Raw genomic sequence first — 21,215 nt, 5'->3', positions numbered from 1 at the left:
TCTGGGTTTCACTGACCATTTGGCCTCAACAGTTGTGTAATCAATCTGTAATTTTCTGGTCAGATAACATGACAGTAATGGAATGTATCAACCAACAGGCAGCCCGGTGTAAAATGATACTGCGCTTGTTGAAAGAGATAGTGCTGGTGTGTATGAAGCTAAACATACAGTTTAAGGCCAAACATGTTCCGTGGGTGCTAAATAATGCAGGTGACGCACTCTCTTGCTTCAAGATGCAGGTTTTCAGGGAACATCTACCATCTGCAGAGGCGACGCCAACACACTTCCCGGAAGCACTCTGGCTGATTGGTGCCCCAAGCTACAGAACCTTGTGGCAGCTAGCCTAGCACCCAGGACCGGAAGAGCATACGGAGGGGCATTTTGGTCTTACTGTGCTTTTTTGGGACAGGGTTGGGCGGAGAGCTGGGATAAGTCAGGGAACTTCCAACAGTACTTGGACACATTGAGCAGGGAGGGAAGCTCGGTGGTGACAGCCAGCCGGCACGTGGCAGTTGTTTCTTTCTTTGCACAGATCAGGGGTACCAAGGACCCCACAAATAGCTTCATTGTGAGGAAGGCTCAGAAGGGGTGGTGGCGCCTCCAGGGGACAGCCACGGACACGAGACAACCAATAGGTTTAGAACGGCTGGCAGCGCTATTAACAGCCCTGAGTCGCATTTGCAGTTCGACAGGGGAGGTGCTACTGTTTAGAGCTGCCTTTTCACTAGATTAAACCCAGATCAGTTGACTGGGGGTGAGTGTTTGATTTGCTCAAACGCTCCGTCCATCATCCCCTTTTGTATCGCTGTGTTCGCCCTAAGTGTGGCAGGGTATGCTCAGACGTGAGTCCCTTGCTCACTTGGCCACTGGATTCAAGATAGCCTGGCTGATGAGGATTATGAATCCGAAACCGGTCCCAGGATGCTTGTTTCCGGTCCATGGAAGACATGGCTTGGCAGTTCGGGCTGGACTGTTCCCATGAGGCACAGGGTCAGACTGATTTGCATATGGCCATGTCTGAAATGGGGTGGCTGAGTGGGCTAAAGAATGGTGATGGATTAAACCCAGATCAGTTGACTGGGGGTGAGTGTTTGATTTGCTCAAACGCTCCGTCCATCATCCCCTTTTGTATCACTTTGTTCGCCCTAAGTGTGGCAGGGTATGCTCATACGTGAGTCCCTTGCTCGCTTGGCCACTGGATTCAAGATAGCCTGGCTGATGAGGATTATGAATCCGAAACCGGTCCCAGGATGCTTGTTTCCGGTCCATGGAAGACATGGCTTGGCAGTTCGGGCTGGACTGTTCCCATGAGGCACAGGGTCAGACTGATTTGCATATGGCCATGTCTGAAATGGGGTGGCTGAGTGGGCTAAAGAATGGTGATGGATTAAATCCAGATCAGTTGACTGGGGGTGAGTGTTTGATTTGCTCAAACGCTCCGTCCATCATCCCCTTTTGTATCGCTTTGTTCGCCCTAAGTGTGGCAGGGTATGCTCAGACGTGAGTCCCTTGCTCACTTGGCCACTGGATTCAAGATAGCCTGGCTGATGAGGATTATGAATCCGAAACCGGTCCCAGGATGCTTGTTTCCGGTCCATGGAAGACATGGCTTGGCAGTTCGGGCTGGACTGTTCCCATGAGGCACAGGGTCAGACTGATTTGCATATGGCCATGTCTGAAATGGGGTGGCTGAGTGGGCTAAAAAATGGTGATGGATTAAACCCAGATCAGTTGACTGGGGGTGAGTGTTTGATTTGCTCAAACGCTCCGTCCATCATCCCCTTTTGTATCGCTTTGGATTACCCCATAAGGCATAGACGTGATGGGCTTTAATCCACTGGCCCTGTGATCGGTTCATTTTAATGCACAAGTTCTAAGGGTTGTATGTTTTAGTGCCTAGGCCAGTGCTGGAAATGTTTTTCGATATTTCATAAATTGGGGGGCAAGTTATGATAGCAGTAAGGCGGTTGAGTCTCGAGAGTCATGAAAAGTGTAGTATGACAGTCAATTTATAAAGATTTCTTTTGTTAAACTCTGCCGTAAATAATTTGTCGACAAGGTTAAGTGTGACAGTAAATCTGTTCTGGTTTATTTAATAGGTCACAAACGCGCAGCGTTTGAAAACGTCTTAGTTTTAAGGCACCTGTGTTGAGATCTTTGTAGGCCGAACCCTAGTGGTAATGCACTCGATGTAGAGATCTGGGCTTTGTAGAGTCACAGTTTTGACTCATAATGTAACAGTGTTAATGTGTCTACTGCAAAGTACAACCTCTGGCATGCATATCACAGATTTGTATTTTATTTAGTTAGCTCAGTGGTTTACTGCTTTTGAAGAGCTTTCGGTTTTTGAGTTAATAAATTATAGTTCGTCTAATAAAGCATAGTGTGCAATGTACCAGCATCATAGAGCTGCCTGCAAACTGAAAGACATAGGTTTAGAACCTTATTGTTTTTCTATACCTTTAATTATCCTAAGGTTTCTAAAAAGGTTTCCTTTGAAAAGTATATAAGCCTTATTAAATACAGACACCGCTAACCACTGTGTTATGATCTAAATCCTGACATTGTGTTTCTCAAGACCAGTCATTCTTAACACAGAATACAACCATAATGGGTGACATGTGACTTCTTGTAGTCTTGCGTAATGTTTTCTGTACATTGATTTACACACTTGTATTATTCATTCTCTGTATAATATATGTGTAGTGTAAAACACCCTGATACCCTACATTGGATTGAGGTGTGCTATTCAACAAATTAAAGTAAATGCTTTCTAATTTTTTTTTTTTTAATATATATCTTTATTGACATTTGAAACTGCTGCACTGCTGCACCGCTGGGAGTGTGCGCCTGCATTGTCTCCCTCTGTGCACTGCTGGGGGTGTGCGTCTGAATGCTGTATCGCTGTACGGCTGGGGTGTGCCCGCGTGATGTACCTCTGTGCAGTGCTGGGTATGTGTGTGTGCACCTGCATGCCATTCCTCTGTGCACTGCTAGGGATGCGTGCCTGCAAGCACTACCTTTGTGCGCTGTTAGGATATGTGTATACCTGCCTGCTCTGCCGCTGTGAACTGCTGGGGGAGTGTGTCTGCATGCTGTACTTTTGTGCAATGCTGTGGGTGTACACCTGCATGCTGTACCTCTGTGCACTACTGGGGGTGTACGCCTGCATGCTATACGCCTGTACCTCTGTGCACTGCTGGGGGTGTACGCCTGCATGCTGTACCTCTGTGCACTGCTAAAGATGCGTGCCTGCAAGCACTACTTATGTGCGCTGCTGGGAGTGTGTGCCTGTCTGTTTTGCCGCTGTGAAATGCTGGGGTGTGTCTCTGCCATTGTGAACTTCTGGGAGTGTGCGCATATCCGCCCTGTTTCTGCGACCTTCTAGGAGCGTGTCTGTCTGTTCTATATCTGTAAAATGATGGGCGCGAAGCTGCTTGCTCTACTTACATGTACTGCTGTGAGGATTACCTGCCTGCTGTATCTCCGTGATTTGTTGAAACGAGTGCCTCTCTGTTCTACCTATGCGACCGGCTGGGAGGTGTGTTTGCCTGTTCTATATCGGGACTCCTAGGAGACCTGCCTAACTGCTCAGATATGTGCCTGCCTGCTCTATCTCTGTGAACTAATGGCAAGGGAGGCTAGTCTGTCTTGTTTCCTGATGGACACCGTTTCTGTATCCCAAGGGCCGTGTACATCCTGATGTGCTGCAAAATAAGTTTGAATCCCAGCTGTGGTGCAAATTGTGTACTAAGGGGTTGTGTGCGTGCCTGGGCATGTGTGCGCATCTGTGTGTGTTTGCCTGTGTATTTGAAAGCATCTTTGTGTGTGTGTATGTGTGTGTGTGTTTGCCTGTGTATTTGAAAGCATCTGAGTCTGGGGATGTGTGCGTCCCTATGTGTGTGTGCCTATATATGTGTACGCATCTGAGTGTGTGTGCGTTCCCGTGCAATGGAGGAGCTGAAAGCCAAGGCGCAGGACTGCTCGCCCGCCCTGGCTCCTTCTTCCAGTGTCCTCGGTCTCCTCAGCTTCTTGGGTAACCTGATGGATGACTCTAACTTCACAGTCCTGCTCTGTGCACTGGAAGTGCTCAACCTGTTGGTGCTGAACCTTGGTCAAAGCACTGGACAGTACCTGCGTCCCGTCATCTCCGCCACGGTCAAAGTCTTGGGGGACAACAAGGCAGTCATCAGGCAGGAGTACATGAAGACCTACATGAAGCTAATGAAATTCGTAGGACCACAGGAGGTGCTCTGCCTATTGCTGGAGCATGTGAAGCACAAGCAATCCTGAGTCAGGGAGGAGGTTGTGAACATCACAATTGCAGCTCTGCTCACCTACCCAAGTGAAGATTTCAACCTGCCTCAACTCTCCCGGGACATAGCCCCCTGTCTTGTGGATATTAAACGAAAGTTACGCCATGCAGCGCTGGAGGCATTTGCTGTGCTGGCCTCGTCCATGGGTTCAGATAAAGCCAGCCTCTTCAAGGCTGTGGATATTGTGGAACTTAATGAGGAGGGGGATGGAGTGATGCATGCAGTCCAGGCAAGGCTAGCCAGAAAAACCCTTCCCAAACTTGATGCACAAGGTCTAGTAGACTATGCCACCCCTCTACCTACCTCTGCTCATGGAAGAGGTGCTCACATTCTTCCAGGAGCGGAATCAGACTGACTTCTGTCAGGATGTAGGACTCAGAGTGCGCACACTCCCAGCGGTGACAGTGCCCTCAGGCGTCATGGATCCTACAATGACCTACTGCTTCTGGCTGATCCCACCGTTGGTGCCAGGAGGGTGTTAAGCGCAGGTAAAGGGAAAAACAAACTGCCTTGGGAGAATGATTCCGCTCCAGTAGAGGGAGTTCAAGCGAAGGATTCCCTATATGCCAAGGAGCTCCAACAGGTAACTGTGATTTCTTTCATTATTTAGTTTTAATGTATTGTATATTCGATGTTTCAAATATTGAGCCTGCTTTCAGAACTAGAAGCTGCTAACGGAGAGGCTTGTTTATCTGTGAGCACCAACTCTTCATATTTTAACATTAGAGATGCCAACACAAATTGCAGTGCCTCTTTGTCGTAAACCCAGGGCAGTGCTAACACTCATGCTGTTAAAGATTCTGAATGTCTGGGCTGGCTACTTTCTAGCTCTGATCGTTTTACGTGTAACTGGTGGCAAAGCAGCTAAATTGTGCATACAAAATCCACAGCAGGTGACTTATACTGCTCCTCATCACAGACCAAAAATAAAATATCCATATTGATTAACATGCATCTATTTACATTTTGAAGCAAATGTTTTAAATGCGAAAATAGCATACTGGAAACCTTCTCTGTATACCTGGGCCCACATCCGTGTTTGCCTGCTTAGAAACCACACTACTGTGTTGAGTTAATTAGCACGGTGCGCCGGGAAACAAGATAACCGGGTGTCACACTTCAGCTGCTGCCTCTTTTGAATAGACTGTTTGCATGATTTATGTCAACATTTATTGCAGTTAGCTTTTGCTCTGGGTGGGTGTGTGTGGCTCTGGGTGGGTGTGGGTGTTTCTTGGTGGGTGTGTGTGGCTCTGGGTGTGTGTGTGTGACTCTGGGTGTGTGTGTGTGTGTGACTCTGGGTGTGTGTGTGTATCTCTGGGTGTGTGTGTGTGTGTGTGGCTCTGGGTGTGTCTGTGTGGCTCTGGGTGTTTGTGTGTGTCTGGCTCTGGGTGTGTGTGTGGCTCTCTGTGTGTGTGTGTGTGTGTGTGTGTGTGTGGCTCTGGGTGGGTGTGTGTGTGGCTCTGGGTGTGTGTATGTGTGGCTCTGGGGGTGTGGGTGGCTCTGGGTGTGTGTGTGTGTGTGTGTTTGTGGCTCTGGGTGGGTGTGGGTGTGTGTGGCTCTGGGTGTGTGTGTGTGTGTGTGGCTCTGGGTGTGTGTGTGTGTGGCTCTGGGTGTGTGTGTGTGGCTGGCTATGGGTGGGTGTGTGTGGCTGGCTCTGGGTGTGTGTGTGTGTGTGGCTGGCTGTGTGTGTGTGTGGCTCTGAGTGTGTGTGTGTATGGTAGTAATTGCTGTCTGCTGAGCTCGTCCGTAGGGTACAATAGGCCTCACATTTGCGAGAGATTAAGCTAAAGGCTATGTAAATGACAATGCCATTTATTTATCTATTTTCAAAACCAACACATAAATACAAATTTTGTAATTTACAATGCCAATAGCTCTAACTTTTCCAAAGGCGAAACCATTGCATTGTAAATGCTTGTTAATAATTGCTGGTGAAACACAAGGCAGGGGAGGGGGATGGTCGGTATTCCCTGGCCATAGAGAATGGCAGGGGCCGTCATCGGCCCCCACGCAGGTATGGCGGGGCACCGGCCCCCTTCACCTTGCCTGCAGTCCTTGGTGGGGCGCGCCCCGCCGCGTCATTATGACGTGGTGAGCGCGCCTCACCATTGATTGGTGCTGGGAGCTCCCAGTTGACCCAAGGGGGGAGCTCGGGTCAGGCCAGTTAGAACTGGTCTGTCTGGTAGGGGTTTAAAAGGTCGGGGAGTGAAGGAGGCATTCTCTTGTTCCCGGGCTCTCAGGCCTGCCCTTGCCCCAGCCTTCTCGGAGGCTGTGATCTTGCTCCCCACCCACCATCCCCTGAAGCAGATATTGTTCCGGTAGGATAATGTGTTTTAGGGTTTTGTTTTTCCAAAGTACCTGGATTGTTGTGTGAATATTTGTCCGAAGGACTTTTTCCCCGATTATAGGTCAGCAATCGTCGTATTTATTGGTATTCCTTGGTCAGGCGGTAAGGTCCTGATTGGTTAGCAGTCTTATTTAAGGTCCTTAGGGGGCGGCGCCATTCTTGAATGGGGGCGCCCAGGGGGAGGAACAAGTGGTCTCTCCTAGAACTCCAGTGGCGGTTCATCCGGTTGGCTGGATAGGTGCGGAGTCACGCTTTCTTTAGGCTGGTTGGCCACCCTGCACGGGCACTATGATGTCAGTAAACAGCACAGAGTGCAAGGGCCCCCCTTGTTAATGGAGTTCATGGAGCATACAGGGGTAACCGAGGGGGGGGGATGGGAGTACCCTCTCGGTAAACAAGCCCTCTGCTCATGCGCACTCATACGTGAGGGCGTGGCTGATTGATAAGGATCTGACACCGGTTAGCGACCTTGCCATAGGCCCAAATAGGATATGCAGAAAAGTTATTAATGTGTGATTATGATTCAAATATTAGTTTCAGATAGGAAATACTTTGTATTAGAAGTATGTTAAGGTTAGCCACTTGATATCTGTCTACGTGAATTGTAATCTAATGTCAAGTATGTTTTCTGCATAAATAATTGTGTAAATATTGTTTATTTCAATTTTTATTTGCTTTTATGTTTTAATAAATACGGCTGGGGGTTGTAAGAACCCCCGCCTTCCAAAGAAATCCTCTCTCATGTCCATTTTTAATAATTGCTGGTGAAACACAAGGCAGGGGAGAAGGATGGTCGGAAGTCCTGGCCATAAAAATCAGGCAAACGTACCCGTCGTTCGTTTCGTACTAATTCAGTAACACTGTGCGTTTGGGCAGCATAAGAATACAAACTATGATGACTGGTTCCGCTCATACCAACAGAATATGTTGAGCGAGTTCCTGGAAAGCTCACAGTGCACTATCGGGACCCCTAACCCTTACAGGGTGCGTGATGGTGTCCGCAACCACAGCACGACAACCCTAATTCACCGAAGGAAATTATGGAAACCAATCTACTCTTTTATTGTTAATAGAGGTATGCCCAAGGGGAGACCCATGAAATACACAAATAGGCATTTTGAACATTTATTGAAGCAATTGGATTCTTGTGTAAATTACATGTCATGCAATGATTAATAGAAGGAAACCAAGCATTGCAACCAACATAACAAGAATGGGGAGAAGATGAATAATTCAACCATTATATATTTGCATTGATTAAATGAATAAATATAATTTGATTCCTACCTAGCGTGTTCTATCCTAGAAAGCACAGGGTGTGCGTTTCTGTGAGAATACCTTAAGACTGGTCTAACATCCCATTTACCTGCATGCATGTGTCATCTGGTAGCCAGGCTGGTGTAGAACAGGCTGCCGTCCCTCTCAGGACAGTGATGGGATTCACCTGGGATAGAATTTGGGCACAATCCATTGAAATGCTCCTCTATGGAACAAAAGCTTGGTGCAGTTTATATGATAAAACTGGATCCATTCATACTGTGCCTGAGCTCTAGTTCATGGTGGCAGTTCCTGGGAGGGTGAGATGCCGGTAGAGCCTACCTCCTGCTGTTGAGGCTCCACTGAGGCTGGCCGGGCTTGGCTCCGCCGGTCGGGAGCTCCTGACACTACAGCCCCCAGCAGCCCTGTGACCAGGTCACCTCCCCCATCGTCAGCGCGCAGCGCCAGGAGACGCATAAAGCAGCAACTACTTCCTCGTCCCGCGAGGACGCCCGCGGGACGCGCCGGGCGAAGCCCGGGCAAAGGGCGGGCCCTCTGTGGCCCTCAGAGGCCTGAGGAGGCTGGGCTGGGCCACCCCCCTAAGTCGTCAACATCAGGTGAGGCAGACCATTTACTATAAACTATGGTGAAGCGTAACATCAACAACGTGCCACAAGCACCTGATAGACCCTTAGCCCTTCAACCATCTCTGGAAAGCATGTTAGAAAACGCTTTTAATATGGTATCTAATGAAATAGCTGACACTGAGAGAAGAATGTCAATGGGTCTTGCCAGCACGCAAACTGAGCCAGCATTGGCAAACTGCAGCCTTGCCCTGCCGCTCTCACCTGCGGTCGTTGTAATAAAAACACCTTTACCGCCCAATCCTTCGGACCCCTTGCCAGGGGGCAGTAGCCCCACCATTATAACAGATTCTCCATCAGACACAGTTGTGCACACTGTTACCGTTTCACCGACCCAAAACAATAAACCCGGTGGCGAGAAAAGGAAAAGAGGTGCATCAAAATCAACAGTCAATAAGAGGAAGCAACCTCCAAGCCAGAAGAGCCAACCAACTCCACAGAGCATGTGGAATAAAGGAAATAAAGACCCAATAGGGGGCGGGCCGCCTCCAATGATTCCACACTACAAGACAAAGTGGTTTTTGTTGCTCCCCCAAAAAGTTCCGTAATTGATGGCTATACCTCTGCTTGCACACAGACTGATTTACCACTTGACAGCACCAGTCAACTAAAGACCAATGGGAATCTTATTGAGATTATTGTAGATACTATTTTTAAACAGTTAGAAAGTCAAATGATCAAGCAATTTAATTCTATTTTTAAACGACTGGACAGATTGGAAAATCTTGTAAAAAAGGATGACACAAAATGGAAGGGGTTGATCAGTTTAGACCTGATGAGGAGAGATCGCCTACTCAAGGAAATAGAGTCTGCCTGTAAGATCAATATGGGTGAAGGGCCGAAGACCCCCAGTGGCAGTATACCTGCACCCACTATTGCAACTGGGAGCACTACTGCTGGCAAAACCCTAACCGCCACAAAACCACAGCACACTCCGGCCGTGGCGGCTGGGTCTACCAGCACCCCCAGTACAGTTAGCGGCAAGCAAAAGGGCGTTCCTGGACCAGCTGTCCCCAATCAGGTGCGATGATTACTACAGCTACCGCCCCTGACAAGGGACCCGCTGTGACAGTAAGGGCCCCAAGATCTCAGGGTCCCGCCCTGCACTTACCACCGGATGCTTGCCCATACGTCTTGGTCTTAGTAGGCGTTCCATCACTCAAAGAAGGCCAAGGCGAGTCGTGGGTCCAGTTAAACAATAAATGTATAGATTGGCTATGCAAACACAAAGGGGTAGGCCATGACATTTCAAATGAAATCTTGTCAGTACGCCGAGTAAGTTGGGTTGGTCCCCTACTTAAAAGCATAAACGGCGACTGTATTGTAATTAATTTCCGGCACCCTGGCACAGCCAAATACATCCTCAACATTAATAACCATTCTGGGCCATCAACTGTCATAGCTTCACTCCCCTTGTCCTACTTTTATAGGCCCCCTCAGAGATCATTCAACCAAGCTTCCCCACTTTTTCCCCTATTCAATAGGTTCAGTGCCTTATCTGAATCGACTAGCTTTGAGTGACTATTACCATCTATCATTCCTCATACAACATCTAATGACCAGTCACTTATAGCAGATCTCATAGCTGAACCACCTGGTGGCCGCAACGATGCCAGGGAATCTAATGACTTAGGTGTATTTTCATCTCCTATCACAAGTTTAACATCTTCCCAGGTCACCACCTCTTTTTCACCTTCAAATGATCTGACTATTTTGAGCTGGAACATTGCTGGTCTCAAAGCCAAAACACAAATTAAGGAATGGACAGAGTGGGTCATTAACTTTGATGTTCTGATGTTCCAGGAGACCTGGTATATAAGCCCACTACTCCTGGAAGGATACAGCTGTTTTAATCAGATTGCACCCACCCAGTCTATGGGACGTCCAAGTGGAGGATTATCTATTTGGACTAAGATACGGCAGGAGTCAGAATTGAAACTTTACCTGTTAATGATATGAACTTTCAAACACTGACATATATTTGTAAGATAAAGCTATGTCTAATCAACTTTTATAACAATGATTTTATCACTCATCCCAACGCTAATTTTATAAAACTGTTTAACTTTATTGATGAAATTATTGACGGTCACAAATATGGGGTTTTTGATGGTATCTGTATAGGGGGGGACTTTAATGCCCATATTCATCTAAGAAACCCCAGCTGCAAAAGAGGAGCTGAATTGCTCGATCACTTTGCCAGCTCCATGGCATTAACTAAATCACGTGTGGCTAACACCACCAGGACTGAAGAACCTGTGGCAACCTACGTAGGACGAGGATGTTCAACAACAATTGATTATGTATTCATATCCTCTCCTTTAGAAGCACTTCTTTTTAAGGCAGAGGTTTTGAATGTCCCCTATAGTGATCATTATCCGATTTCTATTAGTTTTAAAACCATTAAGAGACAGAGGAATAAGCGGGAAATAGGAGCCCAAAATTTAGGGGTATCCACAGACAAACTGAGGGTGGTTTGGCGGGGGGTGGATAACAAGGGTGTTTTAACTCGTACCATCCAAAAACACCCCCAACTAGTGTCAGTTTGTTTATCCACTGACAGCCCTGAACATGCGATTATCGAGGCCTTTACGGGTCTCTGTAAGGCCATAAAAGAAGAGATCTCTAAACCCGTTCGAACAACTAACCACACACTACCAAGGTGGTTTGACTCTTCATGTTCTAAAGCCAATCAGGAACTAAGGGCTGCCCTCACAGCGGTCCCACGAGACCAGTCAGCTGTGAGGAGACTGGGAGCCAGTTATAAGCACACTCTTAAAATAAGATGTGAGGAGTTAGTAAAAGATCACTGGGACTCCCTTGTGCGTTTTGCTACCCTGAGGGATGTCTCTGGGTTCTGGTCCGAAGTTAAGAATTTAAGATCACTTGGAACAGATATTACCCCTATAAATTGCAATATCTCAGGAGATGTGTGGGTAGATCACTTCTCGAAAATCTATGAGGCCCCCGCCGACTCTAGGCTCACCACCCCCGTCAATTATATTGAATATTTCCTTAATGGAGGTTGAAGATGCCATTTTAGAAAGTGCTGGGAACAAAGCTCCTGGCCCCGATGGTCTGTCTATTGACCAAATTAAATCGGAACCTGATTTCTGGGCGCCATTACTGTGTAATGTTTTTAACAACTTATCACATACCACTCTTCCGGTAACTTGGTCTAATAGCACTATTGTGCCTATTTTCAAAAAAGGAAATAGATCTGACCCTGCCTGTTATCGTCCAATATCTTTAATAGATAACACGTTGAAGATCTTAGGCAGGGTCCTTTTTAACAGGATCAGAGTTTGGGCAGAAGATAATTTAATTTTACACCCATGCCAGCTTGGCTTTAGAAGCCACGTCGGCACTGTGGAGCAATGCCTAAACTTAAATCTATTAATGGCAAAATATACCATCGCAAAAAAATCCCCCCTTTATTTAGGTTTCATGGATTTAAGTTCTGCATTTGATTTTGTTAACCGTTCTCGTTTATGGTCAGTTTTGTTAAATTATGGGCTAGATGAATCCTTAGTTTATTTTTTGGCCCATCTGCATAGTGACTTGAGGGCTCGAGTCCGTTTGAATACCTCCGGCGAAGTTTCCAATTATATTTTTATTGGCAGGGGGGTCAGACAGGGCTGTGTTCTGGCTCCCTTGCTTTTTATTTTGTACATAAACGAACTAAGCAGCTCCGTGTGTAAATTAACAACTGATGTCCCGCAAATCAATGGCAAATCATTTCCCACCCTTCTCTACGCAGACGATGCGGTCCTTATGGCCCGCACACCAAATGCCCTGCGTATTTTAATTTCTGGTTTTGTTTCGTACATGGCAGATCTTGGCCTCTGCACAAATTTTAACAAATCATTTATAATGTGCTGTGGCCCAAAAAAACATAAGATCAACCAAATTTTGATAGGGAATAATGTTTTAAAATGCACAAGCACTTTTCCATACCTAGGCCTGCTGTTCGCTGACTCTGGCTCATGGCAACCTCATGTTGCCCAGGGGAGAAACAAACTGGGCAAGGCCATTAACTCTGTAATCTCACTTCGACAACCCCCACACGCTGAGGCTATTACACCCCTGTTGCAAATTTATAAGACTCAATGCTTACCTACAGGTACCTATGGTGCCGAGGTGTGGGGCTACACGAACTGTAACAACATACAAACTATGAAGAATAGGTTCTGTAGAAAGATCTTGGGGGGGGGGGTTATTTCTGCTCCAACCTTTGTGTGTCACCGAGAACTCAGCCTTAAGTATACGGAGGACTTTATAAAATCTAGACCCGCCCTGTTCTGGCTGAAAATATGGACTAATCCATCCGCGTCATTGACACGTGACATCATTAAGGATTGTCTGAAAAGTGAAAGGGCCAGTTATATACCGTGGCGGGGGGCGGTGGAAAAAAGTCTAGTGAGTGTGGAGCAGGGCCATTTATTTACATCTCCCCACACAATAGATCGCTCACACAAGAACTTGGTAAAAAACGCACTATACAACCTCTTTAGGAACGATAGGGAGAAGAAAGAATTCGTAAAACCCGCAAGCTTAAGGTACATAGCCATCTCGGTACCTAGCGACAGGCCTTATGATTTACCGCAGAGCTACTTGTGTAGAAAGAGGAGCAAATGGAACAGGAGCCTGTTGTTCCGGTACGGGAGCATTAAAAATCTATTATGTTTTCCATGGGGTTTTAATAAAAACTTAGAAAACTTAAACTGTCCATGTAATCGTGGTGGGAAACAAGGCCTTTTACATTTTTTGTTCTTCTGCGGCTTCTATGAAAAATACACCAAACACCTCTTAATGCCATAGCTTCGCAAAGCAGCCCAGTTGGATTTTAACCTAGCTTTTGAGGACCTATTGAGGCTAGGTACAGATGAGGTGATTTTCAGAGTCAGTTGCTTTCTTATTTATTTATTTAAACTTTTACCGCGCACAGCTACCCACAGTGGGTTTCCCGGCGCTAGGGACAGACTGGAGAAGAAGATATCAGATAGCCAACCTGCAGGTACTAACTACTTATGTGAACAACAGCGTTTTCAGTGCTCTGCGAAAACGAAGAAGGCTGGTCTCTAATTTAAGGGCAGTGGGCAGGGCATTCCAATATTTAGGACCGAGATAGGAGAAGGAACGTCCCCCCATCCTTGCCAGCTTAAATCTTGGTATAGAGAAATTGCCAATTTCCGAGGATCGTAAGGTACGTTTAGGCCTGTAAAGTTGCACCAGCTTTTGTAAGTAAGTAGGTGCAATGCCTTGCTTGATCCTAAACATGTAGAAATGCTGTTCGCTCTAGAGTATCATTGAATATGACATGAAAAGTTTCTGTTTCATTATTGCCTAGTTTGCACTTTGCTTATTTGCACAGATAGCTTCTTTTGCTTTTGCACATATCACTGACAGTACTGCAGTGATTTTCAGAGTCTGTTGCTCTTAGAAATGTTGTGCGCTCTGGAGTATTATTGAATATGACACGAATACTTTATGTTTAATTACTGCCTAGCTTGCACTTTGCCTACTTGCACAAATAGCTGCTTTGCCCTTTGCACATATTACTGACATTCATGCAGTGCTTTTTAATTCCTGTATATACCATTGTGTGCCTTAAATTTACCGTTGGATTTTTTCATGTAAACTACTTTTATCTTTTTAACATATATTACAATGAATTACGTGATTTTATTATGTGTCTTTTTGATTGTGATATTATGTGTTGTGGATGATGATGTGATTGTATGTACTTTTATGGATGTATCTACATCCGAATAAAGATCTTTGACTTGACTTAACCCTAGTTCATGCAAAAAGAACAACTGATGGGCAGAATGTTAAACAAGGTCAAACATTCACCCCAGTACAGCGATCTGGGCCTAAATCCATCGTTTTTTTGCTCCCTATGCTATTCTAGCCATAAGCAATTCAGTCTTGATCCTGCTCCCCATTGGAACAGTCCAGCCTGAACTGCCAGGCCAGGTCTTCCCTGGACTGGAAACAAGCATCATGGGACCAGTTTCAGGGTTTCTCTTGACTGGGAGTCAGTTTGATTCATTCAGCATTCTGTCCATCATTTGTTGCTGCAACACTTTTTGCCTTAAGTGGGATGGGTATGCCCATATGTGGGTGCCTTGCGCAGCACTTTTTGCCTTAAGTGGGATGGGTATGCCCAGATGTGGGTCCCTTGGATTCAAGCTAGCCTGGCTGATGAGAGGAGTCACCCCGAAACTCTTCGCAGGATGTTCGTTTCCGGTCCAGGGAGGACCCAGCTTGGCGGTTTGGGCTGGACTGTTCCAATGAGGAACAGGGTCAAAACTGATTTGCATATAGCTGGATCCAAACTGGGGTGGGGTAGAGAGAGCAAAAGAATGATGGATTTAACCCAGATCTCGAGCTCTTGAATGGAGGTGAATGTTGGAATCATTCAGCATTCCATCCATCATTTGTCACCGTAGCACTGAGCTCCGGTTCAGCCACCATTATTGATTCTACCCCCCCAGAGCGGTCACCGAACAGACAACAAACAAGGACAGTTTGTGTAGTGTACTTGGTCCTTGGACAGAATGTTCTATGGTATGATAATGTGCCTACGAAGAAAAGTATTTGTAAACAACCCTTTTCTGGGTACACTATCTCAAACAAGCGCGCAAGCAAATATGTGGTAAACGTCCTCGTCTAAAAAAAATGTCAACATTAAACATGAACATGTAAAAAACAAGCATTTGCAATGCAATAGGTCTCGCATTAGGATTGTTTGAGCTATTGGTATTGTAAATGACATTTTTTATTTATGTGTTGGTTTTGAAAATAGCGAAATTAATAGCTTTGTCATTTATAATACCAATAGTTTGAACTTTCGCAAATGTGACACCTATAGCATTTGTAATGTAATATGTGTTGTATTTACGTGACTTATGTGCATTGATATTACAAATAACAATGGCTTTGTATTTTTTCAATAATTAATACTTAAATAAAAGTTATTGTAATGTATAATGGCAATAGCCTAAACTTTTGTCAAGATTATGTTCAGTGTATTTCATTGTGACAAAAATCCAAGAACAGAAGTGAAATATGAACATCTTTTTGTGACATTTATAATAAAGCTTGAAACATTGAGAGAACATATTTGAACCGGTTGTTGTTGAATGGTTACACAGATTGATGCTGTGGTGGCGCTGAGTGATACTGTGGCATTCAGTGAAGCTGTGGTATCGCATAGTGATGTGGTGGTGCTGAGTGATGCGATAGAGGGCGATAGATAGAGAATGGGCAATGGATAGAAGGAGGGTGATAGAGGGGAGGGCGATAGATAGACTGAGGGCGATATAGACTGGGGGCGACAGATAGATAGACTGAGGGCGCTAGAGTGAGGGCGACAGATAGACAGTGAGGGCGACAGAGAGACAGAGTGAGGGCGACAGATAGACAGAGTGAGGGCGACAGATAGACAGAGTGAGGGCAAGGCGATAGATAGAATGAGGGCGATAGGCAATAGATAGAGTGAGGGCGATAGCTAGATAGAGTGAGGGCGATAGCTAGATAGAGTGAGGGCGATAGCTAGATAGATAGAGTGAGGGCAAAAGACAGATTGACGGCGATAGATAGCGTGAGGGCGATAGATGGATAGAGTGAGGGCAATAGTGATGGCAATAGATAGAGGGCAATAGATAGCGTGAGTGAGGGCGATAGAGTGAGGGCGATAGACAGAGTGAGGCCGATGGATAGAAAAATACACGCTGAAACTTGACATTTTTGTAGATATGGGTCCATTCATTACACATGGTAGGCCCACAGGAGACACATTTGTGCCCTTTAAGGAGGGCATGGTAAAGACAAACAAGCAGGAAGTGGGATAAAGGAGGGGGTTTCAAATGATGAGCACTTTCGCGGCCGCTTTGATGTTCTCAGTGGCCACGCGGCTCACTGAGAACATCAAAGTGCTCCCAAAGGCTGCAGGCTGACAAATGGTGCGCGCGCCCGGCGCACATGCACTGTACCTCATCCGCCTGCAGCCTTTGGGAGCACTTTTGAGAGCCCCGTACTAAACTCTTGCAGGGCAACGTATGCGCGTTGGCTCAGCGAGACCTAGAAATTGGAAGCGTTTGAGCACAGGGCCTATTAACCTCATGACGATGGCAGTTGATGTAATATGGCCCAAGGTGTTTAAACTCAGTATATGTTCAAAGGGGAAATCTACTTTGTCACTTTTGTTTTACTGACTGGCAGATTTCTTTCAATATAGTTAAATGGGGAAATCTTGGGAAAATTAAGACATAAGTATATAGAAACAGAGGCATACACCACATATGCAGCTATGCAGTGAAATATGCTATTTAATACTATATTTTGAGTGTGGAGAGAGGGGTTCTGCCTCGCAAAAGGTGACACACATTAAACACTCGCACATCTCCACACAGGAATGAAAATTAATGTTCTAATACGCTCAGTGGGTTTGCATGCATGGCTTCGTTTTTTATTTTGTTGTGTAGCAGCTATTTAGAAGGAAAAAAAGTTAGCCAACAGTCGAACAAAGGATTAACTGTGCAGTGCTGTAAACGCCTTTAATTTATGGTCCCAGTTGTTTTCTCCTGTAAAGTTACCCTAGAATGAAGCTTCCGAGGCAATTGAGATTGTTTTCTCAAGTCGGCAATGCTCTATCTACTGTGTTAATATGAAGGAAAACTTGTGAATCCGTTCTTAACAGTACTCCTCTCAACCTGTTATCGTGACACATCCATCTTCACTGGCGTGTCATAAATATATCTCTCATTTCCACGTTTAAGAAATCTCTATGAAAAATACAAAAGGCCAACACGCTGGCAGCGTTTACTCTAGTCCCAACATCTCCGAGGTCTGCAGGTTTCAGACAAGGCGGAGCTCTGCGCCAGGACAGAGATAAAAATATGGAAAGATTGTTTCCGTGAAAGCGGCACCTGTAAACGTGTAAAGGTGCTCCGAGTCCTTGGTGTCGGCTTTGTACAGGGACACCCGCCCCTCTTCGTAATCCAGGTAGACCCCCAGCAGCCTGGGGGTCTCCCGCAGGGGCAGCGGGGTGGCAGGAGAGGTGAGAGCCGTGTAGTGACCGTGATACCCCTCCACAGCCCAGACCCCCTGCTCGGGTGACTTTGAGTCTGCGACGCCCCTGTTCACGGACTCTAGTGCGACGCCCACACACCACCCTTCGCCCTCCAGCAGCAGCTGCAGCTCCCAGTAGTGTCTCCCTGCGCGGACACCCTCCTTCCCCAGCGCACAGGGATACTGAAAGCACGTGGGGTAATTGTATGAGTCAAACGGCACAACCTCGACGAGCCCTCTCACACGTCTCATATTCTCAGACAGCTGCAGCAGCTCTCCATGAGCGGTGTCCCCATCCAGAGTCACAGGCACTTTATACTGCCTCATCCCCATTTCCGGTTCGAAAACGTTTACATGGTTTAAAAGACTTTCCTTTCTCTTGTCCTCATTGGTCGTTTTTTCTTGTTCTTGAAATGTTTCATGTTCACACTTTCTCAGGGTGCCCCGGACGTCCTTCAGCAGCTCCTCTGTCGGCTGCGCACACTTCGAAGTTACCTCTCTGATCAGGGCATCGAGGGAGATAATTTGCTGGAGTCGTTTAACTGTGTTCGCTTTTTCCGTCCTGGTGATTTTGCTGTGCATCTCCTCCAGTCTCGCGAGAGCGGCGTCTTCCTGTTCTCGCAGACGCTGGCGCAGTTGTTGAAATTCCGCCAGAGTTTTCGTCTTCTCAGCTTCCAAGTTATCCCTCAAGGCTTTAAGTTCCCCCTCTTCTTGCGCCTTGGTCGCCACAAGCAGCTCCTTCTTGGCTCTCAGAGGGGGCAGCCAGCCCGCCAGGGTATCCTTGTACTCCAGGGCGGCCTCTCGGATGGGCACCGCGGCGTGATCCCGGTGCTCAGCCGACAGGCTGCACACCACACAGATGGCCGCCTCCTCCACCTTGCAGAACAGTTGGAGCTTCTCCTCGTGCTGCTGGCATAGGCCCTGTGCCCCCTCTGTTCGCTGGCACAGCTGCTTGGCGATCTCCACAATGTTTTGCAGCTGTGTGTTGGCCTTGAGGGCTCTGGGGTCGCACTGCACTCTGCACTGAGGGCAGGGGAAGACTCTGCCCTTAGGTGTGCACAGGCGGCAGAAGCTGTGCCCGCACTCGGTGCTCACCGGGTTTTGGTAGTACCCCAAGCAGACACAGCACATGGCCTCCTCCTGCAGGCTCCGGACAGGGTTAGCAGCCGCCATGGCACCGATGGGCGGGACGGAAAGTGAGCGTCCGGGAACACGTGAGGGGAGGGACAGTTCGGTGACCAGGAAGTAAGAGTCTGAATGGGGCAGTGGTCGAAGTGAGGAAACAAGCATTTGCAATGCAATAGGTCTCGCATTAGGAAAGTTTGAGCTATTGGTATTGTAAATGACAGTTTTTTTATTTATGTTTTGCTTTTGAAAATAGTGAAAGTAATAGCTTTGTCATTTACAATGCCAATAGTTTTAACTTTCACAAATGTGACACATATAGCATTTGTAACAGGCGCGCAGCACCCATTGGGCTCACGGGGCTTCAGAACCCCCACCCCCCCCCCACCCCCGTCGTGTGTGTCAGCCCGGGCTGACACAGCTTTGCAGGCTGGCGGCTATCTAATTGCAGCCGCACCCGAGTACTTAACAGGTCTTTAAAAAAACATTTCCGTGTAAATTAAGTGTTTGGTGTGTTTTCACCTCTTCTTTCAGTCACTTTGTCTATGGTAGGAAGGATTAGCCCCCCCCTCCGAAATATTTTTCAGCCCCCCCCCCCCCCCGAAATTTGGCTCTAGTTGCAATATGTGTTGTATTTGCGTGACTTAGATGTATTGATATTACAAATAACTGGCTTTTATTTTTTTTAAAATAATTAATACTTTAATAAAAGTTATTGTAATTTATAATGGCAATAGCTTAAACTTTTGTAAATAACTTTTGTTCATTGTATTTTATTGTGGCGAAAATCCAAGAACAGAAGTGAAATATTAACATCTTTTTGTGACATTTGTAATAAAGCTTGAAACATTGAGAGAACATATTTGAACCAGTTGTTGTTGAATGGTTGCACAGATTGATGCAGTGGTGGCGCTGAGTGGTGTGGTGGCGAACGAGTGATGCTGTGGCGTTCAGTGATGCTGTGGTAGCGCATAGTGATGTTGTGGTGCCCCTGAGTGATGCTGGGTGGTGCTGGGTGATGCTGAATGCTATGCTATGTTTTGTTTTGCTTTCCTATGTTTTGTTTTGTTTATGCTATGCTATGTTTTGCTATCCTATGCTTTGATTTGTTATGCTATGCTGTGTTTTGTTATGCTGTTTTGTTATGCTATGCTATGTTTTGCTATGCTGTGTTTTGTTATGCTGTTTTGCTATGCTATGCTATTTTTTGCTATGCTTTGGTATGCTATGCTTTGTTATGCTATGCTTTATGTTTTGTTATGATATGCTATGTTTGGTTGTGTTTTATTATGCTTTGCTTTGTTTTGCTATGCTATGTTTTGTTATGCTATGTTGTGTTTGGTATGCTATGCTATTATATGTTTTGTTTTGCTATGCTATGTTTTGTTGTGTTTTGTTAAGCTATGCTATGTTTTGTTGAGTTTTGCTATGTGCTGTTGTGGTTTGTTATGCTATGTTTTGTTATGTTATGCTATGTTTTGTTATGCTATGGTATGTTTTGCTATCCTATGCTTTGATTTGTTATGCTAGGCTATGTTTAGGTTTGCTATCCTATGCTTTGTTTTGTTATGCTAGGTTTTCTTTTGTTATACTATGCTATGTTTTTTTTTGCTATGCTATGCTTTGTTATGCTATGCTATGTTTTGTTATGCTCTGCTGTGTTTTGTTGTGTTTTATTATGCTATGTTTTGTTTTGCTATGCTATGTTTTGTTATGCTATGTTTTGTTGTGTTTTGTTATGCTATGCTATGTTATACTATGCTGTTTTGTTTTGCTATGCTTTATCTTACGCTATGCTTTGTTTTGTTATGCTATGTTTTGTTATGCTTTTGTTGAGTTTTGTTATGCTATGCTATGCTTTGTTGTGTTTTGCTATGCTATGTTTTGTTTTGCTATCCTATGCTTTGTTATGCTATGCTATGTTTTGCTATCCTATGCTGGTGAGGGTGAGTGAGGGTGTGTGAGGGTGATGGGTGTGAGGGTAAGAGTGTGTGAGAGGGTTGTGAGGGTGAGAGGGTGAGCGGCTGTGAGGGGGTGTGAGGGTGAGGGGTGTGAGGGTATGTGAGGGTGAGGGTGTGTGAGGGGGTGAGAGGGTGTGTGAGGGTATGAGGGCGAGGGTGTGAGGGTGAGTGAGGGTGTTTGAGGGTGATAGGGTGTAAGGGTGAGTGAGGGTGTGTGAGGGTGAGGGGGTGAGGGGGTGTGAGGATGAGGGTGTGTGAGGGTGAGAGGCTGTGAGGGGGTGTGAGTGTGAGGGAGTGTGAGAGGGTGAGTGAGGGGTGTGAGGGTGAGGGTGAGAGGGTGTGTGAGAGTGTGAGTGAGGGTGAGGGTGGGTGAGGGTGAGAGATCCACAAAGTAAACATAACACTGTTGGGGAAAGTGCACAAGACACCCTTAACAGAATTTGAGCCTCAGCATCGACTAATTATTAGCAAATCCCTATCGAGTAAT

The 21,215-nt window shown here is 46.1% G+C and overlaps 1 protein-coding gene across 1 annotated transcript; it reads right to left on the bottom strand.

Moving 5' to 3' along the window:
* Window positions 1-17,014: 17,014 nt before the first annotated feature.
* LOC144782876 (E3 ubiquitin-protein ligase TRIM39-like) lies at window positions 17,015-18,871 on the bottom strand. Its single transcript, XM_078662129.1, has one exon. The coding sequence runs from the start codon at window positions 18,813-18,815 to the stop codon at window positions 17,430-17,432; it is 1,386 nt and encodes a 461-aa protein (XP_078518255.1). The 5' UTR covers window positions 18,816-18,871; the 3' UTR covers window positions 17,015-17,429.
* Window positions 18,872-21,215: the final 2,344 nt, after the last annotated feature.

Source organism: Lissotriton helveticus, chromosome 9, assembly GCF_964261635.1.
Source record: "Lissotriton helveticus chromosome 9, aLisHel1.1, whole genome shotgun sequence".
Lineage (NCBI taxonomy): Eukaryota > Metazoa > Chordata > Amphibia > Caudata > Salamandridae > Lissotriton > Lissotriton helveticus.
This window is presented reverse-complemented; position numbering and strand designations above follow the sequence as displayed.